Raw genomic sequence first — 22,442 nt, forward strand, 5'->3', positions numbered from 1 at the left:
TTTACTCACACAAGGGGCACATAAATTTCTGAGGGGGGCTGGGACACAGTTTGCTTGCCATTGCTGGAGCAGAGAGTAGGAACCTACATAGACTGCTTTCCACCAGCCCCTGTATGATAATTGTGTCTTTCTGCTTAAGGTTTCTTCAAAGCACAAGTGGCAAGAACACATCAGTAACACCATCTTCCGTGGAACCGTCTGCTCTGCGGTCTCCAACTCCAGGAGCTGAATTTCCTAAAGCTGTAAAGTTGTCAACCCCTCAAACTCCTCGACTTGGCATGGGGTTCTCTGAAGGGGAAGATGTTCTCTTTTTTGATGAGTCGCCTCTTCCACCACCCAAGCTGAATGGCTTGGCTGAAGCCAAAAAGGTAACACATCTTCAGACTTTCAAGGCGGCCTTGTGATGACTGGCCGATAGTAATACAAGATTCCCTCAAGGGCTGGCTATTTTCAGCAGGTAGATTTCTTCCAGCTTAACTTTAGAGACTCACCCCCCCCCCAGTTATGATAGTTTTGTACAGAGATTGTTTGGACAATAATAGCCAAGGGATTCTGATACATCCCAAGTTACAGACTGAAATTCTGGCTTGGAGTACAAGCCCAAGAATCCCGGTGGGGATTCGTTAAATTGTCAGCTAGAAGTGACTGAATGTTACTCTGTTTGCTTTTTGCATGGGTAACAAAGCAACAGGATTCCAGCCAGAGTTTAAAATTATCCAAGCTCTTGTAAAAACAGATGCTAGTTTCTTAACATAACATGGAGGACAGTGGAAGATCTTCAGAGCTGAATTAAAAGGCATAGTAACAGGACATTATCTTAAACATACAAGTTCAACTGCACTTTTAAATGTCTACAAATTCAGTTTTGAATGGCTTTTCATCTGCAGTAGAAGAGGCTAATTTAAAGGTAGATTAGCCCCATCTGCCCACTCCAGATTTGCTCACTTGCGTTTTATGAGACCAATCCCTGACAGTTACAAGTGTGTTTGATTCTATCTCTCCCCCGTGAAGAAAGTAATAGCAGTATGTACAGAAGCGTGCCTGAAAGCAGCTCAGCACTCTCCTCAGACACATCCGAGGACCTCTCTGACTTGGGGCAGTCAGGAAAAGGGGGAAAACATTACCTCTGCCTCCCCGAGGGGGGGGCAGAAAAAACATTCAAATAATGCAGGGACTCCCACGTCAGCAGATATCGTCCTGCTGTCTCAGAGTGTGCATGAAGTAGAGCAGAGACTGTGCCACTTAGAGCGACTATTATTGAAGAAGTGCTGATTGAAGCAGGTCCCTTTTCTCCTGGCCTCTCATTATAGATTGTAAACTAGAAAGTATTTTTGTTTAATAATCATGGATTAGGATCTTTTGTTATGTCAATATAAATAATAGCAATAATACTTCGCTTTCTAAATTCTGCAATTTTTTGAATTATGCCAATTTCAGTTAGCATGATCTGTCCTACTTCATATGATTTTTAACCCATTATTTCATTTTTGTACTTCTTCCCCCTGGTTGTTTGATTTGGTATTCTTAGGGCCAGTCAGATATAATGATTTCAGCATAATAACCCATGACGCAGTAGATTAAGAACCAGGAGTGTGTTCATGTGTGCTGTCCACTTCCTTCACATGCCCTCTAAATCACAATTTCCTGATATGTCCACCCCAGAAAATCATGTTTCAGTTTGTCTAGACACCAGGATATGGAAAGAGAATCAGATTGTGGCTTAGCATCTTGGTTTGTAGTATGAATTTAAACAACATTTCTTTGATTTGGCAGAGTCCTAAACAAAATCCCAGAATTGTTTCTTCTGGCATTTGAAAGAAGAAGAATTTGTGGTGGCAATCTCAGTTCTCAGACAGATAAACTAATAATCCCAAACAAATAAACCTGAATTTATCAATCTGAGAATTGAGACTGCTAAAATTCTTAGGAGCAGCTGCTGCAGCCCTGAAGGGAATATTTTTCTTTGTCCCCCAAGTGTTAGAAGAAAAAAATCGTGTTAGGTGAGAAGACACATGATGTCATCTTGGCTCTTGAAAGCATGCAGTTTGTGACCTACATAAGCTTGTCTTTGGAATCCATGTGTCTCTTTAAGAGCGTGATTATCTTTTGCACTTTTCAAAAGTCCTGTGTTCACCAGTATAATTTTTATTTGACCAATGGCAGACTTGATTTTGCAGAAAAGGGTTGTTTGGTCTTCAGATCCCATGAACCTCATGCCAGTTTTAATTAATGTCCTGAGTTTTACATATCTAATGTGCTCCTCTTGTTGTTTTTAGATAGCAGCAATAAACAAACTGCGTGCAAAAGGCAGAATCCTCTCTAAAGTGGACCCAAACAGCATCAAGCGAAAACGATCTGATCTGGATACTCTAGAAATTTCTGAGAGAGTTGAGAAAAACACCCACGTTTCAGAAGGTATGGAAAGTAAGATGATATTTCTAAAACGACCATATCACAGATTTATGCTGAAAGGTATTGTGTTGGATCCCCCCACCCCGCCCACTCCCTGATTACAGTGGTGCCCCGTATAGCGAGGTTAATCCGTTCCGGATTAACCTTCGCTATACGAAAACATCGCTGTGCGGGTAAGGAAAGCCTATTGGAACGCATTAAACTTAGTTTAATGCGTTCCAATAAGCGTCCAAACTTACCCCTCCAGCGATGTTTTCGCGTCCGGCGGCCATTTTGGAGCCGCCGATCAGCTGATCGGCGGCTCAAAAAGGCCGCCGTATGACCCGAAATGCCCCCCCGCAGCGTTTTCGCGACCTCCGTAAGCAAGGGGAGGGCGCGAAAACACTGATAGGGGCCATTTCGGGTCATGCGGCGGCCATTTTGGAGCCGCCGATCAGCTGTTCGGCGGCTCCAAAATGGCCGCCGGACGCCCCAATCGTCGCAAAGCGAGTGCGGTGATTGGGGCAGATCCGTATAGTGATCCCCAAAAAGGGATCGCTATACGGATTCTTCGTTAAACGGTGCGCTCGTTAAGCGAGGCACCACTGTATTAGTTTATTAAGAAATCTTCTCTCCAATGTGGACAAATGTAATTTTTAAAAAGTTTTCAAAATAGTTTTTAATCCTGACCAATGTTTTAATTATTTTTGTATATATAGTTTTGTATGGCATTTTTAACTTGTTATTATTGTATGATTTTAATTGTTGTGAGCTGCCTTGTGTCCTGTATGGGAAGAAAGACAACATATAAATGCATAAAATAAATAACAATAAATAATAGGCGTCTATATGAGATCTGAAACAAGCAGCCTGAATTTTTTTTTAACTATCCCAGACTTCTTTCTAACATTTTGGCCAATCTAGCAGATTCCTTTGCTGTGCAAGATATAAATTACTTAAAGGCACCATAATATAAACATTACAAATACTGCTTGGAGTGTTTCTGGTTCTTTGGGGCACAGCAATCTGCCATTAAGATCTAAAGCTAGAATTGCTGTCAAACAGGACAGCTACGTGTTAAGGTTTCTGCCTAAGAGAGACAACATGCTCAAAATACTGCAGACTGAACCGGCATCAGAGGCCCATCTTGTCCCAGATAGGCATCTGGCTGCATGTGGGGATTTTGGTTCCCTGCATTGAAATAGTTGTGCTGCGTTTTTATCTTTCCTTCTTTTGCTGCCTTTTAAGCAAAGTCAACCCTATTCAAGCTGGAACACTTGAATACATTCTCTTCATGGATTGGATGCTGGTGCCACTGAATGAATAGGGGTATAGGCATCTCTGACTGTTCCTTGCTTTTCCATGATTGTTTTAAACCCTTCCCCAGCTAACTAAGTTGGGACTCACTCCCCTTTCCTCTATTATCAGTCAGAGGACCAATAACTAGCCAACATCACCAGTCTTCTCCTGAGAGTTTCTGTGAAGTTGAGTAGGAGGAAAAGAATGAATCGCTGAGAATGAATCTGATCTTTGGGGGTGGCCTATCAAATGGAGTAAGGGGTTGCCAGGTTGCACAGTGACCTCATTGTGCATTGATTCTTGCATTTTTATTTTGTAATTGGCCACATTGCTCCCCCTCCCCTTTTATTTCAATTGAACTTTCCATTTGGTTCCAAAGAAAACTTGAAATATTGAATATTGAACTGGCAGTAGACTGAACTTGTCTTTGGAAGTGGCCAGTGAAATTGCAGAAACTGGAGAAACTTGCAGAGAAAAACATGCCTTTCTGTCTTGTCTTGAGTAATTTGAGCAAATGCAAATCATGTAGATCAAAGAGACATGAGTAAGAAGGTAGAAGACTTCAAGCATAATTCACTGAAAATCGCAAAGAAGCCATAAACTGCACAGATGTGTTTTCTTAGCCTCTGCTAAAGCAGAATCTCCTTAGGTGTTACTGGTTAAGCCTTGTGTGTTTCCTTTTCTCTTTGACCCTGCAGACACTGCTAATACTGTAGAACCTGCCGAAAAGAAACGGCGCCAACAACTTGCTTACTTGGAGTCTGACGAGTTTCAAGAAATCTTCAATGCTAGATCCAAACACTTGGGTGTCCTTAAGGAAGTAAGCAGGTTCTACATATGAGAGCCTTCAGATATTTGAGACGGCTGAGAACACCTGAATGTGAATTTGTACTGTCAAACGATTTAGAGAATTCAAATTGTTTGCTCCTTTTTTTTATTTTATTATTTATTTTATTTATTTTATTTATATCCCTCCTATCTGGTCGTGTGAGGACCACTCTAGGCCCCCTGATTTTAAGATTAACTTAAATGAGCGGCAGGTTGGCAGGATGTCCAGTGGCAATACAAGAGGAATTGCTGCTTAGAGCAGTCTTTGTAAGTACTAGGAAGTGATGATGAAGAAGAGGAGGATCCCACCTAATGACAGCAGCCACAACACACAGGCCCAGATGAGCTTCAGATCATCTGCCAAACAGTTTTCAATAGAGAACACAATACTAAAGTGCAGCCAAATTGATGAGTTGTTGTTTTTCATCAGGCTTCTAGTGGGAGTCCTTTGAATGAGAAACTTTGGTAGGAATGTTTCATGGACTCTGTCTCTGCATGCTAGTCATGCAGCTTTCCTAATCAAGGTCTGCTTAGAGCACAGGTGAGGGGCCTTTGGCCTTCCAGAGGTTTTGGACTGTATTTCCTGTAATCTCTTGTCCTTGGCCATGTCATGTGGGGCTGATGGCAGCTGTCAACCAAACCATCTGGAGGACTCATGGTCCTCTCCTAACCTTGGATGGCACAAAGCACTACAAACACTAATGATGCAGAAATGACTGCAGATCAGGCTGGCCACTACTTTATTTAAAAAGTGCTTTGAAGTATTTTAATGTGTTTTACTGTGCTTCTGAGCACAGACGCAAAACCCAAGAAGGCATATTTTGCAGCTAGACTCCAGTTGACATGAAACTCATATGCAGGCTCTGATTCCCTCATGACAAATTATTTCCACTCCTACAAGTAGGATCCTTGATTTCAGCTAGGACTGGGGTCATAGGTGCATCCCTAACAAGGAGGAATTTGTGAATAGTCAAGTCAAATGACACATCAGCATCATCATAAGTATTTCACATTCACTGGAGGTGGTCTTAGCTCAGGTTTTTAGCAGATTTTAGTGAGGGACTGCAATCAGAAGCTCTGTCATTAAAATTCTGAGACAAGGTCAACCAAACAAAAATACCCTCAAAATATAATAACCTGTAAGTAACATATCTATTAAGTGTGCTTAGTTTGTACCATGCTGCTACTTGTAAGCAAGAAGAATATCTCTGCAGAGCCCTGAAGCGCTTGCTTTCTCTGCTTTCCCCAGTTTTTTCAAGTGTCACCTGTCAGGGCATGCATGCTTTTAAGTTGCAGAATTCTGAACTCTACTGATTATCTTTGGTGTGAACGGACAGTAGCAATCATCCATCTGAGAGGGAAGACTAAGCTAGGCAGTTCTGCTTGATAGTTATCAAAGTGTTGGTGAGGGAAAACCATTTCAAAGATCATGAGGGGGTATGTGGATTTTGTACTGCACGTTTGACATTTTTCGTTCAAGAACTCAGTGTAGAATCTTTGCTTATTACTTCTGAATGGTTGTGTCTATATCAGAGACACCTGGCTGAAAAGCATGTTCAGCAATCACTTATATCCGTTTTTTAAAACATATTCCATTGTATCAGCTGTTTGCACATGCAAATCAAAATTCCATTTCTGTCTTCTTTCGCAGTTTGAGGCTGAGATGCAGGAACGCTATTTTGAGCCACTGGTGAAAAAGGAGCAAATGGAAGAGAAAATGAGGAGTATCAGAGAAGTGAAGTGCCGTGTTGCCACATGCAAAACAGTGAGTGCAGCAGCCACTTGATTGTGCAAAGTCTGGCTGAAACAATGATAATTGGGGTGGGTGGGTGCAATTTGCCCTAATCCTGAGCAGCTCTTACTGATCAACTCTGGACCACTGTTTATACAGAATGTATAAGGTCCATTACTTACCTATTCCGATGCACAATGCAAGGGTTAAAACTAAAGCTTGTAAGTATTCCACATTTCAAGAAGATTGTGGTACAAACATAGAATGCATTGACATGGTTTGTTTATCATCCTTCATGGCATGCTGGAGCATGAGACTCGAGTTTTCTTTGGGCTGTTGTTATCTTTTAAGTTGCCAAGGCAGCCCAAAGTCAATGAAAATTTGCTACCTCAAAGCATGTAAGAACAAATCATGCAGTAAAAAAAACTTTTACTTTGCTGGATGCTCTTGTAACGCTTAGAGCTTGGAAGTGGGAGATAATTCTTACTGAATCCACTTTGACTAGCAGCCATATGCACAGGCCAGTTTACTTCCCAAAAAGGAATATTCACAGCAAAAAGTCTTCTAGTTTAGTGACCACCTAAATTCTATACTTGAATTTAGGCTTTGCTTATTTTTACACTTGAATCCTGTCTTCCTTCAAATGCCCTGGGGTTTATCTCATTTTGTCAGCTACCTCGTGAGAGATGCTAAGTGTTCTCATCAGAGCAACTCCAGGCGGTAGGCAAAAAGGACAGTGAGCTTTCCAATGGCCAGATCTTCCCAATTAAAGTCTTGTTTTCTATCCATTATGTCCCACTTGGTTCTTCGCTGCATTTAGAGCTCCTAATGCAATGTATCTGTATTAAGGCACTGAATAGGGTGACATTTTTCACTATTTAGAAACATGGGATTCATTCTTGCTTGTGGAACCACTAAGTTCCAATTGGCTGTCTAATCCAGTATAATTGAAACATGGAAATGTTCCTGTCTTGGGCTGTAACCGCCAGTGGCCTTGCTGGATGGGGGAATTCTGGAAGTTGTAGCCCAGAAAGCTACACACTCTTGATCATAACCTAACAGAGAACTGCTTTCTCCTAGTTCCGAAGGGGACATACAGTTATGATACAATGGTGGGCTGCCTTGCTTTATTACAGCAAGACCTTTAAGAAAGAGAGTCTTCCAACTTTTTCAGCTTCTCTCTCGCTCTTCTTTTCTCCCCCCACTAAAGTGTAAGTACACCTACTTCAAACTCCTGGATTCTTGCGTGGAGCAAAATCATGACTACCACTGGCACGATGGCATAAAGCGATTCTTCAAGTGTCCATGTGGGAACAGAGCCATCTCTCTTGACAAGCTTCCAAAGAAACACTGCAGGTAGGAGGGGTGGGGGTTCCTTCTCAAACAAATATTTGCACATTCCCTGAACTGTCTTAAATTTTAGTTGCTCATTAATATCCAGTTCTTCTTCGTGGCCTCTGTGAATACACACATATGGGTTTAGTCTGCGCCTGCGCTGACATTCTCGGAGCATTCTAGAGCTAAAAGTAACAATTTTATGGTGTGATCCCCCATGAGGCACAAGCTCCTCCCACCCAAGATTCCCCTCAGTTCCTTTTTTCCGCCGTGCTGTAAAGTTCTACAGAGCATAGAGCTATTTCCACAGGGGTTTTTCCCTTTATCTTATTGATCAATTCCCTCTAAATTGGATTCTTTCCCTTCTCAATTATCTAATCTACGATCCCCCATGAGTTGTTTTCTTTTCACTTGCCAGCTATTTGGCTTACCCACCCACCCCCGCACACACACACGCTTCAACTGTTTGCTTCTTTCTCCTTTCCCGCCTTTTTCGGCCTACTCATTTTGACTCTCAGGCACATTAATGATTTTCTGCCTGAGTAAGCTACATCTTACCCAGATAGGTGCAGGCCGCAGTAGGGGACCCGACAATGCCAAGGAGTCCTTAAAATCGAAGTCTACATCGACAGAGGAATCCTCGCCAGAGGCTAGCGAATTTGCCTCTGAGGAGACGACGTGCCAGCTCTACCTGCACAGACTCCGGGATCGTCTGATAGCCTCTCTGCTCCAACTGGCCATTTAGTGACTGCGCTACCGTCCAGTCCGGCCATGGCCCTTTTAGCCCTACATGAGGGCGGGCATTTGACATTCCAGAGTTGGAGCTTAAGTCTCTCTATCTCATGAGGAGAAGAGAGTGAAAAGGAGGCATGTCTCACCACACCCTCTCTCTGAGCAACCATGAGAGAGACTGGTGATGGATGATTGTTTCAAGGGGCTTGTTCAAGGGACCCTGCAGGAGTTAGGGCTCTGTTGCCCTGTCCCTAGGAGAAGAAGGGCCTCCTGTTGCCCCGGTCACCTTCCCTGACTGTCAGTGATTCCTCCTGACATGGGAAGCGCCTCTGTGTGTGAGTGCCGCACACCAACCCTCCTTCGCGCGCCTGCTCATGTAGCTGCGACTTCTGGAGGGAGCTGCACACCGAGGCTGTAGATGTGCCAGCAACATATGGTAAGGCTTGGGTTTTCCCTTTGGGGATACAATGGGCCCCTTCAGCTCCTGCGGCTAGCCCTGCATGTCAGTGCTTTGCCTGTCTGGGGTAACACCCTTGGGTATTTGGTGTATTGGGCCTGATTTATCAGAGGCCTTGTTCACGTGGCTGCTATTTCCAAAACCAGGTGCCGAGGCAAAAGCTTTCTGGCAGCATTTGACAGCCCTGGTTTGCCTCTGAAAGGGGGGCTGCAACAACTCCCACCACTACCCCTGCTAGTCGGTGATATTCCTGCCTGGGGTAGCACCTAATGGTGGCTGTTAATTTGGCACAAAACAGCCCTCTTTATCAATGGGCTGGCTCACAAAATAGCCTGCGGCCCTGTCTCAGCTGCCAGTGCCCGCATAGGCTCATAAGGAAAGGACTCACAAGGGTCCACCTGAGAACCCTGCCGCTGTCTGGTAAGTCTGGATAATTTTCCTCAGGTAGGTCCTGTCACACTGACAAGGTTGCGTAGGACCAGTCCCTTTTGTTTGGGATAGGAGCTGTGAGCTCTCGGCCACCATCGCCATCCCGCTCTACCTGGCATCGTTCTGAGCCATGGGCTATGGAGTGCTTTATGCCTCCACATGCACTTTACAGATGTAGTGCTCCCTCGAACTCGGCTCCGTCATCATAATGTTTGGAGCCTTGGTCAAACCTGCTGTTAACCCATTCAGGTTTGAGACTCACATGAGTCGCTGGGGGGTGGAAGAGTTTCCAACCAATCTTCCTACACCCCTCTCAGTTGTCACAGATGGTCACACTCCTTTACTGTCAACAGATGAGTTCTTTGGTCAGCGTTGTTATTTTTTTTTTGGTCGCCGTGTAGCCACGTACTCCTCTGCCATGAGGGCTTATCACCACTTATGGAGTTGGTTCTGCCCACCCTGCAGGTAGCTCATGTGCACGCTTACAGTTCAGGCCTTCCGCATCACTGGGAGGCACTGTTGCAGGTGCATCACAAGCACATTGCTGCTCGATACGCCTGAAAACCAGTGTCTAAGCAACTGACAGGTTAGGGCCTGCCATTTGTTGGTATATGGCTTTTTAGCCAGAAAAAGGTTGTTATTCTTGATAACCTGTTCAGGATCTAGAAGGTGACACATTCATTGTGCTGTAACATCTGCAAGAGCCTGAAGATGTTCCCATCAGCCTATGGCGTTCCGGGAACGTTAAACGCCTCAACCCCAAAGTTACCAGCCGCCACCCCTAGACATGTGGGGAGGCAGTGCCTTGACCGGCAGAACTGCTAGTAGGACTGCAAACTGAGCAGGCTCTTTACTTCTCTGTTGTTGACCAGTCAGTCCGTTTGACTTCTTTCTATCATAGCTACCAGCTTTGCCACTATCTTCAATGTACATTGAACCCATTAGGATCGACCTCAACATGGAAAAGATTTTTGTTCTTTTTCTCTACCATATAACACTTTGGCAGGAAAAGATGCTTTCCAAATTCCAATCCATCTCGTGTCAAGGCCCATTATGATCGAGCACGACCGGTCCTGGCTTTGAATCTGCCAATTCTGGACATAAGCTCGGATCTCACTCCTTGAACTAATCTCCCTCCAATATGATGCGATCCATTATCATCCTCTGTCACCTTCAGTGTGCTTCTTTTCATTCGCACAGCTCACTTCTCGGTTCACCGCATCCCGTCTATTGGGAATGGAGGAACCGCCTTTTCCAGACCCAGCCATCACTTAGCTGAGCACTTACACTAACTATGCTGAAGCTAATAAAGGATGCTTGCACCAAGCCACTTCCTATTAAAGATCTAGGAAGAATGTATTACAGGTACAAGGTACGAGGAAATGACATAGAAATTTTGGGATGACTCCAGTCCCATTTCTATCATCGTAGAACAAATTTATCCAAAACGAGAAATGATTTCCCTGAACCCTACTAATAAGAATACGGAAACATTGATGTCTTTGGCAGGGAGACTTATTCCCTTCATTCACTTCTGCTCCATGTGGCCAACTATCAATCACAATAGGCACCTACCTGGAGCAATTTTGGTCTCAAATTCTACCTCTCTTGAAATCCATTAAAACAGAGCTTAGAAACTCTTGCTCTGAGACCACGACTCTAGCAAAGCAACACAGGATTGCTGCTTGACATGCAAAGGGCTTCAACTACTGTCGCATCCTTAGTATCTATAGAAGGCTCACCTAGTCACGAACCACTGGCTCATCAAGGACACATAGGACAGAATTGAATGTCTTCCATTACATGGTACCAGTCTCTTCAGTCTTAGACTGGTGACACTAGAAATATTATTATTTACACAGAATAGGAAAACAGCTAAATTATATATGGGCCGACAGCCCTTTCATCCCTCTTTCAGTTCTACCCATAGTCCTTTCAACCATATCTGGAGTTTCAGCCTCCCAGACATTTCGGTTCATACAAGAATGTCACCACATCTCTCAAGGTTACGTTATATAATTGTCTTTGTTCCCCTTTGAGTAACGTTAGACTCACTCTTTTTGTCTATATCCTCCAGGAAGAGACCTTTGCCTCCTGGGCAAACATGTCATAATCCAAGTTCCTACATCTGGCTTATGCATGGCTTCTACTTCTGTGCTATTATATACATAGAAAGGACAGAGGCATCCGTCCCATCCTTGGTCTCAGAAATCTTTTCATGTGTATTCTACCGCAAGTTTCAGATTCCAGCCTCAACACTATTATCTAATCAGTAATTCCTAAGGTTTCACTGCCATTCAGTTTTTCAACATTTGCAAGGTCTTTCAGATGGTACAGGACATCAGTTTGATAATAACCTTCCCCTGCGAGATATGGACATCTACCTGTACTGGTACTATAGCGTATGTTTTTCTTTAAAAAAAAAAAATATTATTACTAGCAATCATCTCCCCAAATTCATGGCCTCCACGGCTTCAGTGCTAAAGCAATCCAGACTCAGCCTCGAACCACTCCAATAGTGGTATCTTTTCCTTTTGACCAACTACAGGATCCCTAATCCAAGTAACTGCAAGTTCGGCTCTATCACCATTGGAAAGTATCGACCTTCAATGTATTCACTGGGTCCGTACGCCGACTACAGGTTTTATTGCTCCTGTGCAGGTGCGGACGGAAACACTGTTGGGGACATATTCATATGGCAGTGGACAGGGAATTTGCCATAACTCTTCCCTCCGATACATTTCATTCTACGGAGAATCTTCCATCACCATCATTCCTAATCAAATGCGATCCAAATACCTCCTTGAGGTACTTGGTCCTAGTTTGCCTGTCTCAGATCGATATAGACAGACACATGTCAGTTCCCTCTGGTTCCTCACCTCCTAACTTCCATGAACTAGGCAACCTGGGAAATACTCCCACTTTGGCATCAGTGCTCGATCGAGCTCAAAAACCATGAACTCGATGTCGATGTGTAAATAAATAAATCTTTATTAAATATACTGAAACAAAGAACTAGCTTACCAACTTTCTTAGAAACTGTTGCCTACTTGGCTTTCTGTTTATGCTTTAAAATGTTATATATCTGCTATTGTTGTCCATTAACCAGATTATTCTGGTAGGTAGGACTTTTGTCTCACTCTAGGGTCAAACATCTTTTCACAGGACTCAGTACCATCCGTCCTCCATGTAAACACATTGTTCCTCAATGGTCTATAGATTTCTAAATTCACTCATGTGCCCGCCATTCGAGCCCATTTTCTCTTCAAATGCCAAATTACTTACTTTGAACAGCCTTCCTAGTGGCTGTCATATCTGCCAAGGGAACGCGCGAAATAGCTGGATTGTGATTTGATCCACCTGTTATTCAATTTTCCTGATAAAGTGACTTCCTACTTTAATGTCTCATTCCTGAGGTATTCGACTAATTTTCATGTTTATCTATGCTTCATCTTACCATCATTCTTCAGATCACCATCATCTCCTTTAGAGCACATGCTCCACAATATTTATGTAAGATGCTCACCAGCATTTTCTCTGGACACTACCAGAGCTTCTAAACAGATGACAGGCTCTTTTGATGCTTTCATTCTTTTCATTTTAAAAGTCTAGTTTCTTCCTATCCATCTCTAGATCGATGGTCCAGGCTGTATCTATGGCTTGCCAGCAGTCAGACGAGTCACCGTCTAATTAGCTTTAGCCTCGCTCCACGGAGTGCTGTCTACCTCGGCTGCATCCAGAGTACAATCGAGACTCTCGACGTCTACCGTGCACCAATATGATCCATGCCATCTACCTTTGCAGAGCAATACTGGCTACACGTAGGTACATGCAATACCACTAGATTTGGCAGAAATGTGATGCCATCCTTCCTACCGTGACGTCCCACCTGCCAGTAAGTAAGCTTGCCAGTCACCCATATGTGTGTATTCACAGAGGCCACGAAGAAGAAAGAAAGGTTACTTACCTGTAACCATGGTTCTTCGAGTGGACCTCTGTGAATTCACACTACCCACCCATCCTCCCCTCTGTCGTCACGGGTATCTTATTGTTATATAACTCTCATGCCCGGCGGACAAATTGCAGGAACTGAGGGGAATCTTGGGTGGGAGGAGCTTGTGCCTCATGGGGGATCACACCATAAAATTGTTACTTTTAGCTCTAGAATGCTCCGAGAATGTCAGCGCAGGCGCAGACTAAACCCATATGTGTGAATTCACAGAGGTCCACTCGAAGAACCATGGTTACAGGTAAGTAACCTTTCTTTTTCCTCTTTTACTGAGCGTCATGGAAAGAGCTTAGGTTGTCTTTCCAAGTGAGAGACCTATGCCAGTCTATAGACTACTATTTTGCCGGCAATGATTTTTGTCTTCCCTGCTGCTTAAACAGATCCAGGTCTCATCTTGGCAAAGTTCTTTGGCCTCTTAAAGCTAGGCTGGTTTACTGAAGTAGGCTTTTGTTTTAAGCTTACCTGCATCAGATTGTCTAGGCAATATTGCCCAATTTTGTAAAAAAAAATAATAATAATTAAAAAAGCATGTTTCTGGTGGTGATGGTGGTGCTCTTAGACTTTCCACTTGATGAAATAGCAAATTCCCAGAGCGAAATCAAAAGATGTGTGCCCTACAGTATGAAATAGTTTCTGGGATGCTACCATTAGTGCTGAATGAAAATGGGGGGTGTTCCCTACCCATCCACCACTTTGATATTCTTCCCACCATTATTTTGCAAGGATTGCACTAGGGAACCAGTTTCACTGGAGAGGAAGTATGAGAACTGTGATTGTGTTACTGAGACAATCAAGCCAGGGCTCCTTCTACTCCAGTCCTGCCATGTGTAGTAGAGTAGAACAGAATGACAGTGTTGTGAACTAGGAGGCTTTCTCCCTCCTTGGATGCTATACCTAAAAGAATATGGTGAAATTGGTGCAACCATCCTAATTTTCTATTTTCCTTTTCTAGCAACTGTGGCCTCTTTAAATGGGAACGTGATGGAATGCTCAAGGTAAGCTTGGTCTTTCTTGCTCGTGTTCCCAAGCAACTTTACGAATTGCAGTTGCGTTTAAAAGAGAGAGAGTGTGTGTGTGTGTATGTGTGTGTATGTCATGGTACCTTACAGGTAATCAATTTTATTTGGCTTTAGCTTTCATAGACAGCAGTCATGTGGCTAAATGAGTCTGTGGAACGTTATGCCAAATAAAGCATGCTCAACTTTAAGATGCAGCAAGACTCACTTGGCCAATATCTGGACACAACCAAATGGATTTCATTGGCAGTGGTCAATAGCTGCTAATCAAGTTTCTAAGTTTCAGGCTGCACACAATTTCATATCCTTACACACAAGTCGAATATGTATGCACATACACACCAAAATCAAAAAAGAGGGAACTTTTCAGTTGTACTAACAAGACTGGCCATTGTTTTTGCTGCAACAGGCTTAATACAGCCACATCCCAGGACCCCATTTTTCAAGCATTTGTAACTAGCTGTATTTTGTAGGTAATTTTTATACCTAGCTATTCAGACATACATGTGTTTGTATTTTTATCTGTCTGGAAGCTGCCTAGAGTGGTCATTTTGACCAGATAGGTGGGGTACAAATTGAATGAATGAATGAATGAATGAATACAAAATGTTGATGAGTGCAAACTTTTGGAAAGGCCTTTGTGTGACATTTACAGAAATGAATAGGGTTTGTCAAAGTAGACATATCTGATGCAGCTTAGGTCCAATGTTCAAAATCCTGTTTTTTAGGGTAGTAAATTGCATTAGAGTAGGCCCATTGAATCTACAAGGATTTGATGAGTCATCACTCCCATAAGTTCCATTGATTCAAATAGGCTTACTCTTACTGTGACTTACTTTAAGGTAATAAGTTGCAATAAGAGTAGGCCTCTTTGAATCAATGGAACCTACAGAGGAGTTGACTCACCAAATCCCTGTTGAGTCAGTGGGCCTACTCCAGTGCAGTTTATTATGCTAAGCAACAGGATTTTGGCAACTGTGAAAGCTAAATGTGAGTATTGATATAGTTGGTCTTCGTTCCAGTGCATCAGAACTAAATATCTCTATAAATCTCCCCTTTCTAGGAGAAGAAAGGTCCCAAGATTGGTGCAGAAACACTGCTACCAAGAGGAGAAGAACAAGCCAAATTCCTCAACAGCATAAAATAACTGAAGAGAATGTTTTCTCCTTTGCATTTGACTTTTGCATCTATTTCCTGTTTCTGGAAAGACCTAGTGGCACAAAAAAGTGGCAAATCACTTTGTAAGGACTTGATCACCTGATTATCTTCCCTCCCTGAAGAGTAAATGATCCTCTCTATCTGAGCTTTCCTTTTTCCATTCTGGGGTGTTAAGCCTTCCCTTGGGGTTTATTCTTCATCCAATTTTGGAAGAAGCGCTTCTTTCTGTAGACTGAAAAAATGGTGGGTTTACCAAGGACCTTGAAAACAAACCTTTTGGATCTGCAGTGTTGATGGCGAAGCATTGTCAGAGAAGCTCTGCAGATACAGTTGCAGCTAGCAGGTATACGGTGGTATCATTTGAGACTGCCATGACAAACATTGACCAGAATACAAATGAATCTAAAGAACAGGGTTTCACAACACTAGGCAATGTGTAAAAACCCTTCTTGCTTTCCATGACTAGGAGCACATTGCATGACTTATCATACTCTCTTAATGCTAACAAAGTGAAATTTTAATAATGCAGATTATTCTGTTTTATTGTCTGCACTTTTAAACGTCTCTAGCTGAATTTTTAATGTTCTTTTAAGACAGTGCCACGTCTGGATACTTTTATCATGAGTGCAGAAGGTTCAGCCTATTTCAGATAATAATTGTATATTCTGAAATTTTATCTTCTGTGGAAAAAGTTGAAAACCCCAGTATTTCTGTTCTTCAAATTAGAGTTTCTCTGATAGTAGTGTTCCTTATTAAACACTAAACCCCTTCATTTAGGAAATGTAGATAGGTGAAATAAAATTCAAATTTCATAAAGCAATGCATATATTCAGAGCAAGTATTTCATTTGCTCTACTTTTTCCACTGGAGCATAATTGATTTTTCAGTTTGGGCCAGGCCTTTATAAAAAGTTCACATGTGTATTTTGCTAATTGCCACAAGTTAGTATGCTTTTCTTTAGCTTTACCCAGATCTGCTATGAACATCAAAGTTGCTTCCTTAGTTAATTGGCAGGATATTCTACTTGACATGTAGTTACTTAAATTTATACAGAATTGTAAATATTCAACTATGAAGCTCTGTTAAACTCTTAACCTGCTGTCTTGAATCTTATGTTTATATGCTGCACAATGAAGAGTTAGTGTGGACTTGGTGAGATCAACATATTTTGTTACAATAAATACTGATAAAATCTCCATTTTAAAAAAGCAGGATGTTTTAATTCTAGTATGGACTTTTAAAACCACATAACAAAACTACTTTGGCTGATAACAGTTATTCAGAAGTTTGGTTGACTGATAAATCATCCTTAGCACAGCTGTCAGTTATGATGAGCAATTCCTGAGTTCAGCAAGGGACAGATTTCAGGTGAAGGGATAAAAATAGAATAGGCCTTATTCTAAATTGTTTCAGAACCAATGTAAAATAATTAGAAGTCTTAGTACATTCCATGTTCAGAGGTGATATACATTTGAATGTTTTGTCCTTGTGTTGGCCTTCAGTTCTGTGGATGATTCAGTCAGTAAGAAATCTTGAAACAAATGTGCTGAAATCAGCAGGGCCTTTATTAAAATTTTATCCCATGATCAGAAGACATAAAGACAACTGCTACCTACCAGGCAAACAGGGAAGGAGGCTGAGTTGTACCCAGCACTGTTGTTCTGTTCTTGGAATAGCTTCCATCAACAAAGTAATGATTCCCCCTCCCCCCATGCCATACATTCAGAATTCACTCTGGAGGGCTGGCAATCCTTAAGCAGATTTTTCCGAGTTGCAGAGGTTGTTCAGATATAGGATGGTTTTTCTGCAACTGTGAAAAAATCAATGCAGCACTTTTGTGCATCTAATTTATGCCCTACCACATGTACAAAAGATTTAGCAAATTGCCGAGATAATGCCATTGAAGTAGCCTTCTGGTCAAAAAATAGATCAATTATCCTAACATTTTAATTTGTTTTTAATTTTACATCTGTCTACAACGTTAAATTGTGCAGCACTCTGATATGAAAAAAGAATGAAAGCAGATTCTGCTAGCAAGAATTTAAAACATATATTTTCCAACACCTAAATGTTTGCTTCTCATTGTTGTCTTAAGCCGGAAACAATTCATTATCCCCTTTCATCCGCCTCATCATACAGCATCAGAAGAAGAAAAATAATCTCTACCAACATAAATTAGCTAATTTGAAAACTACTGCAGGGGTGATGAACCTTTGGCACTCCAAATATTTTAGACTACAACTCCCACACTGCTTTATCATTGGCAATACAGATTGGGGATTCTGCAGGTTGTAGTCCAAAACATCTGGAGTGACAAAAGGTTCACCACCCTGGTCCTATTGCATTGGTACCAAGGTAGATAGGAAGGTGACTTTAAAATTCCTCCAGCAACCAGTCTACATCTGAGACATTCAGTACTGCTGATTGACTGTTTTTCTTCAAGTGGTTGTGGTTGCCAAGAGCTGTTGCAGAACAACTGTGATATGAAGAGGGTTGGAAGTTGAGTTTATAGAAAATTAAGTGTCCGCAGAGGCAGGGAGCTCAAACTGGAGTTGGTCGGGGGACAATTTATATGCTTTTGTGAACCAATATATTGGTAATATGGAAGGCATGGAGGTTTCTGACCTGGCTTTGTGGTCAAACCATAAGACCAGCATGTCTAGATTTAAATACTGTGTGTTGAAAAGTTGCCTTATAAAGAAGCTGTGTTGTTTTGTGGTTGGAAGCTGCAGTAGGCCAGCTGATAATGAAATTGCTTGGTGAGAAATGTTTACTTATCCATTGGGTTATTTTCTGGATGCCAGATGCTAACCTTGTGTCTTATCCCTGGCTCTTGTCTGTCTGTCCAGTTATGCTGTCCAGCACCAAGGTAGACTGGAGGGGCGGGAGGGAGGAGTAGCCATTGTTTATAAATCCAGCTTGGAGGTTACTAAGCGCTCCTCGGTGGTAAAGCCAGGTCTAGAGGCACTCCACGTGTCGATTGGGGCCAGGGATGGTATTGGGATTTTGCTGAGTTACCGCGCTTCCCGCGATCCAGCCACTTCCCTTCCGGAGTTGACTGACTTTGTCTCCGCAGCACTATTGGGATCCCCAAGGCTTTTGATCTTGGGTGATTTCAACGCGCATGCGGGGGCAGAGGCATCTGGGTCAGCTCTTGAGTTCTTGGAAACCATGGCTTCCTTGAACATGTCCCAACATGTCAATGGCCCCACCCACATGGGTGGTCACACACTGGACCTGGTCTTTTCCTCCAGTTGGCGCGAGAGTGAGCTGGTGGTGACGGACTTCATGTCAGTCCCCTTGTCATGGTCAGATCACCACCTATAAAATGTAACCTCACAGTGGCTCTACCCCCTCGCAGGGAGCAGGGACCTATTTCTATGGTCTGCCCTCGAAGACTACTGGATCCGGTTGGATTCCAGGACATCATGAGAGGGGTCACGGCGGACCTGGCTAGCGCTCCTGTCGATGCTCTGGTTGATAGCTGGTCCACCTTCGCAACCAGGGCTATAGACACGATTGCGCCTAAACACCCTCTCCGTCGTAGAGTTCGACCAGCGCCCTGGTTTAACCAGGAGCTTCGAGCGCTGAAGCGACAGGAGAAGGCTAGAGCGTAGGTGGAGGAAGAACCCGACGGATTATAATAGGATAGCTGTCAGGGTCGCAACTAACCTTTACCTGTCTAAGGTAAAGGCTGCTTGTCGAACTTACTTTGCTAACCGGATAAGCGAAGCGTCCAACCAGCAGGTGGAGTTATTCCGTATAGTGTGCGACCTATCTGGAACTGGTCTGGATGATAGGCCTCCCCCTAGTTTTTCACCTGACCAGTTTGGAGCCTTTTTAAAATCTAAAGTGGAAGCCATCCGCTGGGACCTCTCTCCTTTTTTGAACACAGTGAGTCGAGCAGAGATGTCCAGCGCTCTGTCTTGCCTGGTAACCCTTGACTCCTTTCAGCCTGTCACGCCTGATTCTGTGGCCAGAGTACTTGACCGCTGTCGAGCCGCCACCACCTCCTCCTTGGACCCTTGCCCGGCCTGGCTAATCAAAGCAGCCAGGCCGATAACAACAGAATGAGTCACTGCAATAATAAATGGGTCTTTGCTTGAGGGCAGGTTTCCCTCTGCTCTCAAGGAGACACTCATTAGGCCCATAAGAAAAAAATCTAATTTGGCAGCAGACGAAACTGACAATTATAGGCCTGTCGCCAATGTTTCTTTCATGAGCAAAGTGGTCGAGAGGGTGGTGGCTGATCAGCTTCAGGCACATCTGGATGAAACAGATGCCCTGGATCCATTTCAGTTGGGCTTCAGGCCGTGCCACGGTACAGAGACGGCATTGGTCGCCCTGTACAATGACTTGTTGAGGAAGGCCGGCAGGGGTAAAATATCTTTGTTGGTCCTCCTCGACATCTCGGCGGCCTTCAATACCGTTGACCACAGTATCCTCTTGGGGAGGCTCTCTGAGTTGGGTATTGGTGGCTTGGCTCTGGCCTGGTTCCGTTCCTTGGAGGACCGCCCCCAGAGAGTGCAGCTTGGGGAGAGTATTTCGGCCCCGTGGAGTCTCAAATGTGGGGTTCTACAGGGGTTGACTATTTCCCCAATGCTGTTTAACATCTATATGAGGCCGCTGGGTGGGGTCATCAGGGGGTGTGGAGCATCGTGTCATCAATATGCTGATGACACCCAGCTCTACATCTCCTTTTCACCAACTGCAGGTGATGCCGTCCTGTCCCTCCAGCACTGCCTGGGGGCCGTACTGCAATGGATGCAGGAGAACAGGCTGAGGCTGAACCCAGACAAGACGGAAGTTCTGAGGGTGGGTGGCTCTGTGGATGGTGGCTTGGGAAGCTCCCTCATGTTTGGGGGGGTGGCCCTGGCCGCAAAGAGTGGGGTCTGCAGCCTAGGTGTACACCTAGACCCAACGCTCACCATGGAAATGCAGGTGGCGTCGGTAGTCCGCACTGCCTTTTTCCATCTTTGGTGGATTGCCCGGCTGCGACCTTACCTAGACACGGGGGCGCTCACTACCTTAGTACATGCGCTCGTAATCTCTAGATTAGATTACTGTAACGCATTCTACGTGGGGCTCCCTTTGAAGCTGTTGCGGAAACTTCAGGTGATGCAGACTGTGGCAGCCAGACTCCTTACTGGAGTGAGAAAATACCAACATATCTCTCCTACTCTGGCCATGCTGCACTGGCTGCCTATCCGTTTCCACATTGACTTCAAAGTGTTAATGCTTATATATAAGGCCCTAAATGGTTTAGGACCCCGATACTTGGCGGAACGCCTGCTCCCACCTAGATCTACTCGGATCACCTGCACGAGCCAGGAGGTGAGGCTGAGGAGCCTGACGCCGAGGGAGGCCCAGAAGGAAAGGACACGAAACCGGGCCTTCTTAGTGGTGGCTGCTCGCCTCTGGAATAACCTTCCTCCGGTTATTCGTGCGCCCCCTACGCTGTCAATATTTAATTCTTTATTTTTTCTTTCATTTATTATTTCTTTTATTATTGTATGTGTTATGGACTGTTTGTAAAATTCTTATGTTTTATCGTATACACCTTATTGGAAGCCACCCAGAGTGGTCGACCAGACCAGATGGGTGGGATATAAATCAAATAAATAAATAAATAAAATAAAATAAATTATCGAAATCTATATTCTAAATTTTTCATTTAATCATCAGCTGTAGGTTTCTATTCATTGCAGTTTGCAAGATTAGTAATATTCACTTTAACATTCTTTGTCTTGCTAGCTTTTAAATGAAAAGAACTGCAATTTTCCCTTCTTTGCAAAAAAATAAAAATGCAGGAAATTGCAGCCATAACAGCTTGGATTACTGGCTGATGTGGAATGTCAGTAGTCTAGTAACTGAAACTTTCCTAACACAGACAGTGTGCACAAGGCAGTTCTGTATCCCAGTGAACAGTACCTAATTTTGCGTGCTTGGCTGGTGCTGCTGTTATTGAAGCAGGCCAATCACGTCTGGCAAGATTGTAGAAAACCACTCACAGGGTGGTGACCTATGCTTCATATTCATCAGTAATTCCAGTACTTCATCAAAGATCTCCTTCTTTACTCAGTGAAATGCTGCTGTTTACACTTACTTCAGATGCTATAGCCATTTTGAAGTAAGGACAGGTTACTTACCTGTAAACATAGTTCTTCAAGTGGATTCTCTATGAATACACTTACTTTACACTTACTTCAGATGCTATAGCCATTTTGAAGTAAGTGGCTGTTTTGGCTCTGGTTTTGCCAAGAGCTCTGACTACAGATATAAAATTTCCCTTTTTTTTTCTGAAGAAAAATCACGACCATTTCCCCCTGCTTTTTTACAGAAAAAAGGGAAATTTTCAGAAATTTTACATCGCTAGCCCTAACCAAAGAAGGGTGGGTCAGCTGTGAACATTTCTGACAAGGTCATGAACAGGCTGTATGCCATGAAACACTAGAAAGCCACAGCATTGCAAACTATAGAAATGGTAATGGTTGCCGAATCCTTTACCCTGGGAGTTTTTTTATTTAAATCATTTTTCTAGCCTGTGCGATTTCAAACACCTTTTAAAATTTGCAGGACAATCTTCAAAGCAATCAGTAAGTTTATGAGGGTTCCCAATAAACCTGCGTAACTAACTACAGTGGTGCCTCGACTTATGACCATAATCCATTCCAGAAGATGGACGTAACTCAAAATGGTCGTAAGTCGAAGCACCATTTCCCATAGGAACGCACTGAAATGCAATTAATTTGTTCCAACCGAAGGAAAAAAATCACCAAAAAAAATCACTGCAAGACTCATTGGAAACGCGATTAATCCCTTCCAGCCAAAGGTGGGGAGAGAAAAGCAATCAAGTGTGCAGGACCCACTGGAAATGCACAGAAAACAAAGGGACCAGGTCGGAAATGCAAAGAGAATAAAGAAAAAAAGCAAGGGAAGCATGCAAGACCGTCGGAAATGGAGGGGGGCCAAAAAGCAACCAAACCCCCCAAGACCCATCAGAAATGGGGAAAAAACCCAAAAGGAACTAAACCCCCCAAGACCCATTGGAAATGG

General features: G+C 43.4%; 1 protein-coding gene across 3 annotated transcripts in view; it reads left to right on the plus strand.

Annotated features, from left to right (window-relative positions):
• MCM10 (minichromosome maintenance 10 replication initiation factor) overlaps positions 1-16,594 on the plus strand; it is a 48,281-nt gene extending 31,687 nt beyond the window's left edge. For 2 of the 3 annotated variants that reach the window (XM_020797808.3, XM_073000763.2), the window contains exons 14-20: positions 140-368; positions 2,277-2,424; positions 4,389-4,510; positions 6,170-6,283; positions 7,461-7,606; positions 14,165-14,207; positions 15,292-16,594. In XM_020797808.3, coding sequence (XP_020653467.3) covers positions 140-368; positions 2,277-2,424; positions 4,389-4,510; positions 6,170-6,283; positions 7,461-7,606; positions 14,165-14,207; positions 15,292-15,375 — 886 coding nt within the window. In that variant the 3' untranslated portion in view covers positions 15,376-16,594. The remainder of the gene's footprint in view (positions 1-139; positions 369-2,276; positions 2,425-4,388; positions 4,511-6,169; positions 6,284-7,460; positions 7,607-14,164; positions 14,208-15,291) is intronic. The other variant, XM_078394266.1, reaches the window with a different exon arrangement.
• The last annotated feature ends 5,848 nt before the right edge of the window (positions 16,595-22,442 follow it).

The sequence above is a fragment of the Pogona vitticeps genome, chromosome 5 (assembly GCF_051106095.1).
Source record: "Pogona vitticeps strain Pit_001003342236 chromosome 5, PviZW2.1, whole genome shotgun sequence".
Taxonomy (NCBI): domain Eukaryota; kingdom Metazoa; phylum Chordata; class Lepidosauria; order Squamata; family Agamidae; genus Pogona; species Pogona vitticeps.